General features: G+C 36.4%; 1 protein-coding gene across 3 annotated transcripts in view; it reads left to right on the top strand.

Moving 5' to 3' along the window:
• Nucleotides 1-13,122, top strand: part of Ent2 (Equilibrative nucleoside transporter 2) — a 500,966-nt gene that overhangs the window by 432,464 nt on the left and 55,380 nt on the right. For 2 of the 3 annotated variants that reach the window (XM_090384300.1, XM_090384301.1), the window contains one exon: nucleotides 11,375-11,460. The exons of the other annotated variant lie outside the window; for it this stretch is intronic. In XM_090384300.1, the coding sequence (XP_090240426.1) occupies nucleotides 11,375-11,460 (86 nt within the window). The remainder of the gene's footprint in view (nucleotides 1-11,374; nucleotides 11,461-13,122) is intronic. 3 annotated transcript variants of the gene reach the window in all.

Genomic DNA, 13,122 nt, shown 5'->3' with positions numbered 1-13,122 from the left:
CTTTGTGAATTGGGGTTACATTTGCACATCTCCATTCTGTGGGTACCTCCCATGAGTCCAAAGAAGCTCTCATAATTATGGCTAACAGATTGCTTACTTTCTTTGCTGCCTCCTTTAATATAACTGGATAGATCCCATCCACCCCAGGTGCCTTTCTTGTATTTATCTTCAACAATTTCTCCTCCACTTTACTCTCAATTATTACAAGATCATCCAGCTCACTGCCAGTGTTTACTTCGTCAATGGCATTCCCCTTCCTGAATAACTCCTCATGTGTGAATGTAGATGCAAAATATTGATTTAGTTTGTTAGCTACCTGAGCAGGATCATGAACTGTTGAACCATCGATATCAAGTGGACCAATCTGATTCATCCTCTTCCTTCTAGAGTTTACATAAGTAAAGAACTCCTTGCTGTTTTTCTTTGCATCCCTTGCCAAAGATTTCTCGTAATCTGCCTTCACCTGCCTAACCTCCTTTGTAACTTGGTTACAGATCAACTTATATCTATCATAGGCTTCTGTGTCACATGTTAATTTATATGTATCCCATGCATTTTTCTTCTCTGCCATATGTCTCATTAGTTCATCTGACATCCATTTAGGCCTGAACCTTGAACAATATTTCTTAGTTGGTATGTAAAACCTAGTAGCTTCCATGATAAGTTCTTTGAATGCTTCCCATTGTGAGTTTGCTGTTGGTAACATCATCAGTTGGTCCCACTGTATAGAATTTAAATACTGTCTCAGACCATCGTAGTCGCCTTTACGAAAGCAATAACCCTTCCCTTTACCCATGATGGTAGTTACCTCCTTGAATAAATCCCACTTCATCACACTGTGATCACTGCCACCTAGTGGTCCCTTTATCTGCAGATTCTTAATGCATGAAGAATCACTACTTATAATCAAATGAAGAGTATTGCTCCCTCTGGTTGCTTCCCGAACATGCTGATTTAGAAAACAATCATCCAATAAATCCACAAAAGCCTTGCTAGTGTGTGAGTGACGAACCCACAAATTCCAGTCAACATCTGGGAAATTAAAATCCCCCATTATAAGACTCTGATTTACTGGCCCACTCTATTTCCCTGTACAGTTTCTTATTATACTCATCAGAGTCATTAGGCCTATAGCACACTCCTACTCTCAATTTTGATCTCCCAATGCTTATGTCACACCAAACTGACTCGACACTGCACTATCCAGCGATGTCAACTGGCTTCCCTTCCTTGGATTTTATGTGTTTCTTAATTAATAGCATAACCCCTCCTCCCTTCCTGTCCTGTCTATCCATTCTGTAGGCGTTGTACTTCCCAAATTCCAGTTCTGCATTACTTCTCCAGTTCTTATATCTGTGTGACACCACGTCTCTGATATCCCAACAATATCCGCTTTTGATGCTTTGAGCAGTACCTCAAATTCATCAAATTTATTTAGCAGACTCCTAGCATTGGTGTACACACAAGTATACATGCATGTTCTTTTTCTTAGTTCCACTAACACAACCCATGTGTTTACTTGTACCCCAATCACTCCCAGCAGTCTTTGAAATAACCTGCATCTTATTTTCCAAGCTGCTGCTCATTCCAATAGAAGCAGTGCAAGAATCACTTTCACCTCTGCCAGTGGCTACTGTTAATCTATTAGTCCTTGTATCACTACTTATAATCAAATAGCAGTTTTCCAATCTAGCAGTTTTCCGACCCACCTAACACTGCCTCGATAGCATCAGCAAACATTCTTGCACCCTTTCTATTTAAGTGTGTCCCATCCCTGTAGAAACAGTCTCTCCTGTTAACAAGTACAGACCAGGCTGAAAAAAAATTCTACCCCTTGAGCCCTGCACAATTTTTCCAAGACCCGAATTGATCAACAGGGCTCTCTCATCATATACTCCCTTCTATTTTGTCTGGGCAGAATTGCAGACACTTTCAAATTCAACCCTAATTCACGGCTTTTTTTCAACAGTACAAAAGTACAAAGTACAAAGATATTCCCCTTGGCAATATCATGTCCCGTACCTGATTGCTCCACAAACATCAAGCAAGCAGTGCATTTTAAAAGGATGTGATTCAGAGGGCAGCTGCCCCCCTCAGTTCTCCCCTGAGCCCCAGCACTCCCATTAGCGTGAGCCTTTTTCTTTGCTGCTCTGGTCTGAGTCATGATTTCGATTCAATTTCAATAAAATTCAATTTCAGTACAAAATTATAGCCCTTATCTTATATCCCAATGCAGTTATAACACTATATATATGTGTATATATATATATATTTTTTTTTTCAATATCGAGTATTATCTCTGAGTTATGTTATATAACTTCCGTATCAGTTTATGTATTAATTAATAATGTTACGTTTGTAAAATCTAAGTTGTTATATGTATTTAGTTAAAAAAGTACAATTTAATTGATAATGAAGTTTAACAAGATTAATAAATTTTACTGATTAATCGATTATACTATACTAAGCTAACGCTATCTAGTACGGGATATAACATTGTATCGTATAACAATGGCGGCAAGTTACGAATGGTAAATCTATGGACACTAAGTATTAATTAACTTCCAAATCTCGCTATCTAAATTCAGAATAAACCAAGGATCTTGACTAGGTCTATAAGCTACTTATAGAAAATAACTTAATATAATAATTAAGTCAATAAAGCGGCTAAATATAGATAAAAACTTCGCATTTGCCAGAGCTGCAAAAACTTGTAAAACACGTGGATTGGATACCCTTACCTATACTAAGTAATAACCTATAAAATCTCTATCGAGGTTAAAAATTAAACTAAGTATCGTACTAGGAATATAAAGCTACTTCTAGAAAATAAATTAATATGCCAGTTTAAGTCAATAAAACAGCAAAAATATAAAAAAACTTCTCTATTTGCCGGATCCGTAAAAACTTCACCTGCACAAGGCTACACTCATCCCCAGTCCATTGTGAGGTTATTAAGCAAAGAGGAATGAGAACTGAAATACCAAAAAAAGGCTGCTGTTAAAATGGTGATATATGATGTGGATCCTGAAATTGAGAAGGAAGATTTTATAATTGAATTGCATGAAAGAAATGTTAAAGAAATGGGTATAACAAGAAGCCAGTTTAAGAATGAATTGGTGTTAAGGTCTGTGAACAAGGCAGTGAATAAAGAAAAAAGAATTGGATTATAGAAATTCCAGGAAATGTGAGAAGATTTTTAATAGGATAAGAGTTTACCTGCACTGGACGTCGTATAAAGAAATGAGTATAACAAGGAGCCAGTTTGAGAATGAATTGTTGATAAGGTCTGTGAACAAGGTGGTGAATAAAGAAGTAAATAATTGGATTATAAAAGTTCCAGAAATTGTGAGAAGATTTCTAATAGATAGGGGAAGAGTTTACCTGCACTGTATGTTATATAAAATAAGAGATATTGTGTTGACAATAAAATGCTTCAAATGTCTAGCCCAGTGGTTCTCAAACTTTTTAATGCAAAGGCACCCTAAATCCATTATGAAAAATGCCTGGCACTCCCAGCACTGGGTGCAGTTGGCGCTGGCAGAATATTTTGTGAGGTGAGCTGTTTCAAATACAGTGTATGTGATGGACGGCTCGGCTCGGCTGTTCCGTATATGTAGGTGTATGTACATAAACACTGCGATGCGGTCAGCAATTATTTCATGATGACCTCTAATTTACACAGTTGCATGAAATTCAACGAACTTTTGTAGCAATTCCCACGTTGTAAGCTGATGCTAAATTTGACGTCGTGGCACTTCTATAAAGAGCAAGTGGTGCCTTAGGGTACCGTGGCGCCCACTTTGAGAACCACTTGTGTAGCCTATGGACATGAAGCCAAAAATTGTAAATCCAGGGTGGTGTGTGGTCATTGTTCTAGAGAGGGGCACGTTTATAAAGAGTGTCTGCTGCAGAGGAAAAAACCAACTTGTGTAAATTATAAAAGAGTTGATAAGAGTGCTGACCATTAAGTAAGGAGTAGGAATTGTCCTGTATATAAGAGTTATGTTGAAAAAATTAAGAATAGGATTGAATATGGATAATAGAAATTTTAGACATGAAGAAAGATTAAAAATTACCCAAATTAATGGTCAGCGTTAGTACCGAGTTGCTCTGCAGTTAGCGGAATTTACAAGGAGGGGTGGTTGTGATTTTGTCCTAATTCAGGAGCTGCACATCGTTCAGGGTAAAGTTAAGGGCTTCCAAATGGAGTATAAGGTTGTCAGGCTGCGATTGTAGTTTGTAATGTTGATTTGGTTGTGACCCAAATAATTGGGTTAAGTTTCTCACATGGAGTATGTCTAGAAATTATAAGTAAGAAAGGAAGACTATATTTAGTCAGTATTTACTCCCAGTTCAGGGATGACCCACAGACCTATCTTCAGTATATTGATAAAGTCTGTACTAAGTTAGTTGGGGAGAGTATAATTATAGAAATTGATACTAATGCTTACTCAACTATGTGGTTAAGTACAGAGACAGATGCTAGAAGGTGTATGTATGTATGTATGAGGAGTGCTTTGAAGCTAATAGGTTGGTGATTGTAAACCAAGGACAGGTTGATACCTATGCTTCCTCATTGGGGGAATCTATTATTGATGTTACGCTGTGTACAGGAGCAGTGATGAATAAGATTAGAAATTAAACAGTGATTCCAAGTTGGACTACGAGTGATCATAGGGCTTTGCTGTTTGAAGTGGAAGAATTTGAAAGAAGACAAGAATGTAGAGATGGCCATAGGTTTGTGGTGAGTTCTGTGAGCTGGGAGAGATTTAAAAAAGTGTGAGAACTGATGAAAATAAAGAAAAGTGGAAACTGGAACGGGCAAACTTTGTCAGTAAAAGATTGTTTGAGGCTTGCTGTATCTCCATGAGAAGAGGGAAGAAAAAGGTTAAGACTGTACCCTGGTGGATCAGGGATTTGACAATAAGAATAAAGGCAGTTAATTCCACAAGATGGAGATTCCAAAGAGCTAGGCGTACAATGAATGAAGATTAGGAGAGTTATAAGAGCAATTATATGGATCTAAAGAAGCAATATATAAAGAAATAAGGGGGCAGAGAAATCCATCATGGAAAGATTTTGTGACTGAGCAAGGGAATTTAGATCAATGGAGTCTCCCGTATAAAATTTTAATGGAAAAAAGGAAGATTGAATAAATTTGCTATAGTGTACGAAAAGGCTCGGTGGAAACTGTCTTGGGAGGATACTGAGGGTCCAATTGCAGCTGCTTGTTTTAGTTGATAAAAGAGATATTAGGAAAACTTTTTCCTGATGAAGATCATTAAGGAGAAAGTGATGAACAAAGGGAAATAAGGCAAAGTTTCATAGTGATGTGCAAGAGATCAAGTTTACGGTTGAAGAATTGAAAGCTGATGTAAAACTAACTAAGAATAAGGCCTCTGGCCCTGATAATATTCTAGTAGAAGCAGTGAAGAAGTTTGTTGGACAATGGCTTTTGCTGGAATTAGTGTTGTCATTGTATAATCAATGCTTGGAACAAGGAGCGTATCCAAGTAGTTGGAAAAAAAGTGGAATTAAGATCTTGGTAAAAGGTAAAGATTGAGATAGGCAGGATCCCTCATCCTGTCAGCCTATTGTGCTGTTACCTGTTATAGGGAAAATTTTTGAAAGATTGATTATGGGGATAAGAAGCAGGAGTCCGAAGGGCAGTTTGGTTCCAGAAAGGGCACATCAAGAGAGATTGGTATTTCGAGCATTCTGACAGAAGTGAAGTATTCAATGGAAAAGTATGTGATAGGGATATTTCTTGACTTCATTGGAGCTTTCGACCACTTATGGTGGGAAAGCATTATGAAGAGATTGGTGGATAGAGAATGTCCAATGAATCTTTTTAAATTAATGTGTCGCTACTTTGACAACAGAAAAATAATGATAAGAAATAAATATTGTAAAGTGATAAACAAATAACAAGAGGAGTTCCACAGGTGTCAGTAATTGGCTCTTATATGTTGAACTTCGTAATAAATAAACTAGTGAATAAGAATTGGAATGGTGTTGACTTGGTAGCATATGCAGATGATGTTTGGTTCTAGTATATGGGAATTCGAGAAAGAAGCTAGAAAAAAAGCAGAAATAACTTTGGGAGAGATTCAAAAATGGGTGGTTATAAATAAATTGAGGATATAAAATGAAAAGGACTATTAAGTCAAAATAGTTTTCCCACTGTGAGTGCGAGAGAGCTTGCTATCAGCTTTTCACTGAAGTCAAGTATTTAGGAGCAGTTTGGATACGAAAATGAGTTTCCTCCCACATGTTAAGTCTTTAAGAGGAAAAATTAAGGCTATGTATAGAAAGTTGAGGAGAATAGCCAGAGTGGATTGGGGTGTTAAAAGTAAATCGCTACAGTTGTATAAATGTATATTCATCCCAATAATAACTTATGCGTGTGGGGCATGGGGAGCTGTTGTTGAGAACATTTTGATGAGGCATTTGTATGCTGTGCAGAGATCCCCCTTTTGAGCCTAGCTAGGGCTTGTTGGACTGTTTCCAATGATGCATTGCATGTTATACCTGGACAGAAACCAATAGATTTGGTGGTGGTAGAAAGATATTTGATGTATAAGTCTAAAAGGAATCAGAAGTCAGAAGTGTTGGGAATTCGATCTTGTCCTGATATAAATAAGTGTTATGATAAGTGTCAAAAGATTTGAGAGGGGAAACAATGTTAATATGACAGGATCGTTGGATAGCATCTGAAAAGGGGAGAATTACCTGTCAGATGATATCTGAAATAGCTAAGGTTGAGGAGAATAAGAAGTGGCCTAATTTAGGGCTCTATCAGTCAATGGTGGTGACAGGTCATGGACTGAGGGTCCGATTGCAGCTGCTTGTTTTAGTTGATGATGGGAGATGTAGTTGTAAAATTGAAAACTGTAGAACACATTATGGAATGTCGGTTGTATGAGGGTATGAGAAATCGATTAAGACAGGTAATGGGTTCCTTCTCTCTCATGGAGCTGTGGCGCTGCTTTAGATAATAGAGTTTGATAATAGAGAAAATTATAGTGTGCCTCAAGTATGCTTCAGGTGTACTGCAGAAAATGCAAATAAAAAAAAATAATATATCCAAGTTTTATAATAAAAATACGATAATAGAAAGAAAAGTATAAATTTTCTCTGTTATCATGTTTTTGTTAATAGAGATAATAGTTTGATAATAGAGAAAACTATGTTGCTTATTTGCAATATGTTAAAGAAGTTTTTGAAGTTAGAAGATGATTTTATATACTATGTTTTATTGTATACAATATTTATTTGTAAATAGTGTATATAATGAAGTGTAAATAGTGAGTTTTTAGTTATACAATGAGTATTTTTAAATTTTGTGGATTTTAGCTTGGACAAAAGATAACTGATGTGAGAACTTAGATAGTAGTGACCCACCTCCATGTGGCTGGGGTGGAAACTTTGTCACTAAATGCTTAAAATTTCTTTGGGTAAGTGGCAAAGGCTAAGAAGGTCATTCCAAAATTCTAAATTTTATTGACGAACCTTTTAGATTTTACTTAAAAATAACAAAATGCACAAGGCATAATACGTTAAGAGTTTAATATCTATATAATGTCGATGTGGATACATCATAGATAACTCTTAAGAAACTATGATGGTAGTGTGGAAGGCATCATTTACTCTGCATCTCATATTGTGCTCTTCCTTCACGAGTTGCCATGATCACTACCTCGAATAAGTAACACTTCACTGATAGAGAAGACTATTGTTACTTATTCTCAGTGAGTACCATAAGTAACAATAGCCTTCTCTATCAGTGAAGCATTACTTATTCGAGATAGTGCAGTATCATGTCAACTTGTTGTGAAGGAGGAGTACAATATGAGATACAGAGCAAATGATGCCTTCCACACTACCATCGTACTTTCTTAAGAGTTATCTATGGTGTATCTTGACCGACATTATATAGATATTTAGATTTTAAATATGATGATGTGCAATAGTGTATATTACACGGAGTTGTGGAAGATGCCTGGTGCTGCATGTCATGTAACATTATATACACCGTCCTTTCTATACACTATCTTAAACACTGTTATTACTCTACCAATCCCCTCCCCGTAGAGGTTGTGTTGCCCCTCCTTACTCTTCCCCTTTTCTTCAAGGCTCTAACGATCACTCCCCAGTCATTTCCAATATAATTTTTTTTTTGCACCTGCCTAGCAACCCTAGGCATTGCCGGAGTTTACCCTGCCAAAGGCTTACAGGACCCCACTGCCTGGCCCACCTCCATGTGGCAGAGGATGGACAAGGGTGGACTTCCAAACTGGTCTTCCAAAATCCAGCAGCAAATAGAGCAGATGAACAATAGACCAACACAAACTATACTATAATCTACACTTTCTGGCCTTTACAGTCTGTTTTATGACACAAAAGATTTTACAGATCTTGCAGCCCTGAGGCTGCAAGACCTATAACACTGTCCTTTCTGTACACATTGTATTTCGCACATTCAAATTCTACATCCCTTATGTCTGAGTGACACCAAGTGTCAGATATCCCTACGATGTCTGCATATCTTCCCAAGCTAGCAATTTTCCAACCCACTTAGTACTGCCTCCATAACATCAGCAAATATCCTTGCACCCCTTCTATTCAATCATATCCCATCCCTATAAAAATGGTCTCTGTTATTAAATTATCAGAAGAAAAATTAAAGAAGCTATGTATATAAAGAAATTTAAAGATAAGACAATAAAGAGAAATATGGGAAAGTTATTGATGCATTATAGATTGAACTTCAACTTTTTTGCAACAGAATATAATTTATAATAAAAAAATATATTTTTTTTTCTTTGTTTTGTTTTTCACTTTCTCTTTCAACATTCTGTGTTATTTTGTTTTTTGTTACTCAGGGCTGAAAATCAATGTAACATAATTACAAAATAAGTGATCTTAGGAGGGCAGGCTAGGTTATTGGAGCTCTCTGATTGACTAGTCATTCTCAGTTGCTCTCTTATTAACTCATCACCCTTCTCTTACTTGCCTGGACATCCTGACCACCAAGAGGAGTTATATATAACAGAATATTGCTTCTACTGACTTCAAACGGTTTATTAAAATAGAATTATGATGCAGAATGAGAAATTAAAAATAAATAAATATATACAAGACTTTAAACTCACTGACCACGTACAAAAAATATAGGATGGAATTATATACAATTAAAATATAAAATGAAACAAACAAATAAAAGCACTAAACATACATGCATTGTATATAAGATAAGATAATATTTTGAAGACTAAATGCTGAAGGCATAATACGTTATGGATTGAAATTAACTATATAATATCGGTGTAAATACACCATAGTTTACCCATAAATTTAACTACATAAGTAGCTTAACAGCATCGTTTGATTTTATCTCATTGTGGCTGCCTTCACAACGAGATACCGCACTACTTCCAATGAGTGGTGGTGCCCCACTGAGAACAAATAACAGTAGACTCCTCTACTAGAGGGCGACTCCATAGCCAGATGGGAAGGAGCAGCAGTGCATAGCACACCCGTCTTGATTAGACCGGGGTTCGAGCCTGTCACCACCAAATATGGAGGATGCGGAAAGGTCAGGGAATGAACACCGCATATCCCGGAGCAATATGGCCTTAGTTGCTAATGCTCCTAAAAACCAAACAACACAACACACTCTACTAGAGAAGCGTTATTTATTCAAAGTAGTGCAATACCTGGTATCTCGTTGTGTTGGGAAGCAGCCACAATATGAGATAAAATCACAAGATGCCGTTACACTACTTATGTAGTTAATATGGATAAACAGGTGTATTTACACCGATATTATACAGATAAGATAAGAAGCTTTTGAGGCTTCAGCTTGGTAAGATCAACAACAGCAATCCAAATACATATTACAAAGGAAAATCCCATGCATGCATGAACAGTCAATGCTTGTGCATTAAGTGTAGTGGAAGAAAAGGAAAAAGGAGGAGTAAGAGAAATAGAAGACATTAACCATCACACACTGTATTGCTGTTGTGCCTAACAGCCCTGTTGTTGACTTGCCACCTCCCATCGTGGTCCCAGCACTACCGTAAAACAGTGGCCTCCATAATAGGGTGAATGTGGGTCCCAGCATTACGATTAATGGTGGAGCCTTTGCTCTATGGAAGGCCTCTAACCATGGGCAATGTCATGTATTATGAGCATAATCCAGAATTTCAATGATAAAAGAAAACCTGGAAGACAACAACGGAGATGGACAGATGAAATTCATGAGTTTGTGGGTAGTAAATGGATGGCCATTGCACAAAACAGAATAAACTGGAAAGTTGCTGGAGAGGCCTTCATCCTGCAGTGGATTAAAAATGGCTCATGATGATGATGCAAGAAAACAAGCTTATATAGTATCAGCAAAAAAAAAAAAGAAAAATGTGATCAAGGGTCCGGTATTGGCTCCAGAATGTGATAACTTTTATAAATTAATTATTGCAATAATTATTCTGGAGTAACAGTGGCTTAAATTATAATTATCTCTTCAGTGGTTATAGCATGGTGCTTAATGAGTAGTTATAATTTTCCTGAGAATATAAAGGGTGGCCACTGAACGACTGAAGGGTTTGAAAAAGTCATAACTTGTTCATTTTTAATCTTTTTTATTTTATTTTTTTACATGTTATAGAGCATCCATTGGAGATTAAAATGGCTACGTATGATGTCCAGCAACGAGTAAAACTCGTTGGGTTTTTCCTATTCCAGTGAAAGATCAATTGTTGAAACTCAGAGAAAATACCGGCAACATTTTAAAGTCCTCCTAGCAATAACATGATTTGGAACCTAATCGCCTGGTTTGAAAGAACTGGATCAGTCGGCGATCTTCCGGGAAGAGGTCCTAAGCGCACTGATACAGCGGTGGAAGCTGTACGGCAGAGTGTCCTTGAGGATCCATCTGCCTCTACCCATCATTGCTCTGCTCAACTAGGCATCACCAGAACATCGCTTCAGAAGATTCTGAAAGGGTGGTCAGTCTTTCAGTGGCCACATTTCAATCTCCAAGGGATGCTCTATAACCTGTAAAAAAAGACAATAAAAAAGATTAAAAATTAACAAGTTATGACTTTTTCAAACCCTTCAGTCTTTCAGTGGCCACCCTATAGTATTATGGATAGTCACTAATTTTAGCCTTTAAAATTCAGTCACACATCTCATATCATTTATTGATATACTTTGTATAATGAATTGACATTTGTGTGTGTGTGTGTGTGTGTGTGTGTGTGTGTGTGTGTGTGTGTGTGTGTGTGTGTGTGTGTGTGTGTGTGTGTGTGTGTGTGTGTGTATTTTAATTCTGTGTGATTTTAGAATCTTTTCATCCCTCCTCCAATAGCAAAATATTTTACTCCTGTCACTTGCTTCCTATGTTTCAACTTTTTTGCCATGGTGGGAAATATATTTCCAAACTGGATAACGATAGTAAGTAAAAGTATTTTCTGAATATTTGTGATTATGAATTTATTTATATATTATGTAGGAGCATATTCTCCAGCTAAAAATAGAAAAAATTAATAAAAGTTCCCATAAATATTTGTCACAAAAGTCTTTATTTCCAAGATATTAAACATTAATAATAAATTACAAAATTGTGTAAAACAACAAAATGTATTTATGTTCAAATTTATATCATGAAAATATTTAAATTAAGCTTTAAACAGTACAAAACATATTTATGTACATTCTGTGGATTCTGGTTATTTGGGCCACCAGTTAATTAAGGACAAAACAGAACCTAATCAAGAAAATAGCTAGGATTTTCTTCACATAATTGGGACAACATGCCATTTAATTGGGGTAGGAGACTGCAGCACACAAGATTATCCTATGATTGTCTCTGACAATCATAGGATAATCTTGTGTGCTGCAGTCTCCGACAATCATAGGATAATCTTGTGTGCTGCAGTCTCCTACCCCACGTGATTACCCTATGATTGTCGGAGACAATCATAGGGTAATCACGTGGTCCAGTCGAATTTCTGTAGATCACAATCTTTAAACCAGTGTTTCTCAACCTGTGTGCTGCAGCACGTTAGTGTGCTGCAAGTATGCTTCAGGAGTACCGCAGAAAATGCAAATAAAAAAAATTAATATATCCAAGTTTTATAATAAAAATTAATTCAAATAAAAAAATTTGTTTATTTACGCTGCACTGATCCCAGCCCCTTCAAGCAGTCAATGTGACGTCACATTTTGATTCCTAGTAGTAGATCTGTTCACCTTTAATCCTTTATTCACCTTTTGATTCCTAGAAGTAGATCTGTTCACCTTTATTCGGCCATTCTTATCACTTGAGGGGTTTCTCCCAGGGACCCTGCAGTGTATAAATGCAACTGGTAAGCAGCATAGTAAGGAATTTCCTTTGTGTTTTAAAAGTACTTTTTGTGCTTTTATATCTCTAAAACGTCATATTCAGTTAATTCGTATAGAACAGGTATTTAAATTAACTGTAATAGTACATTCTAGAAGTAACATTAATTTTTTTTTTTTTTAATTATTAGTCATGGATAAATTTTTAGTGAAAGAAATCAGAAGAGGCAAGTTGATAACAACAAGCTTGGAACAAATGACAAAAACAAAAATGAGCAACCATCAACATCAAAAAAGAAAACGTATTATCGTAAATATGATGATGATTATTTGGGGATGGGATTTTCATACACTGGTACCAAAGATTATCTTCAGCCTTTGTCAGATTGTCAAATGAATCAATGGCACTGAGTAAATTGCAGCATCATTTTTCTGTGAAACAAGAGAATTTATTGTCCAAACATATGGAGTATCTTAAAAGACTGCAGGCCTCTCTAGAAAACAAGTATTGTAATATGTAATATGGCTAAAATATCTGATAAAGTGCAAGAAGACAGCTGTTTAGTGGCTACTAAATAGCTGTCTTCTTGTGGCAAACTGGTGGCAAAAAAAAAAAAAAAAAAAAAAAAAAAAAAAAAAAGAGAAAGAAATCCCAACTTATTGCAGAAAGTTTGATTTGACCAGCATGTCGGGTAATCGTGAAAAGTATTTTGGAAGAAGCTGAAAAGAAAATAATGACCGTACCACATTCGAACAGCACAATTAGCAGGCGTA

This window comes from Mastigoproctus giganteus, chromosome 11, assembly GCF_048544385.1.
Source record: "Mastigoproctus giganteus isolate SK-2022 chromosome 11, ASM4854438v1, whole genome shotgun sequence".
In the NCBI taxonomy this organism is placed as follows: domain Eukaryota; kingdom Metazoa; phylum Arthropoda; class Arachnida; order Uropygi; family Thelyphonidae; genus Mastigoproctus; species Mastigoproctus giganteus.
This window is presented reverse-complemented; position numbering and strand designations above follow the sequence as displayed.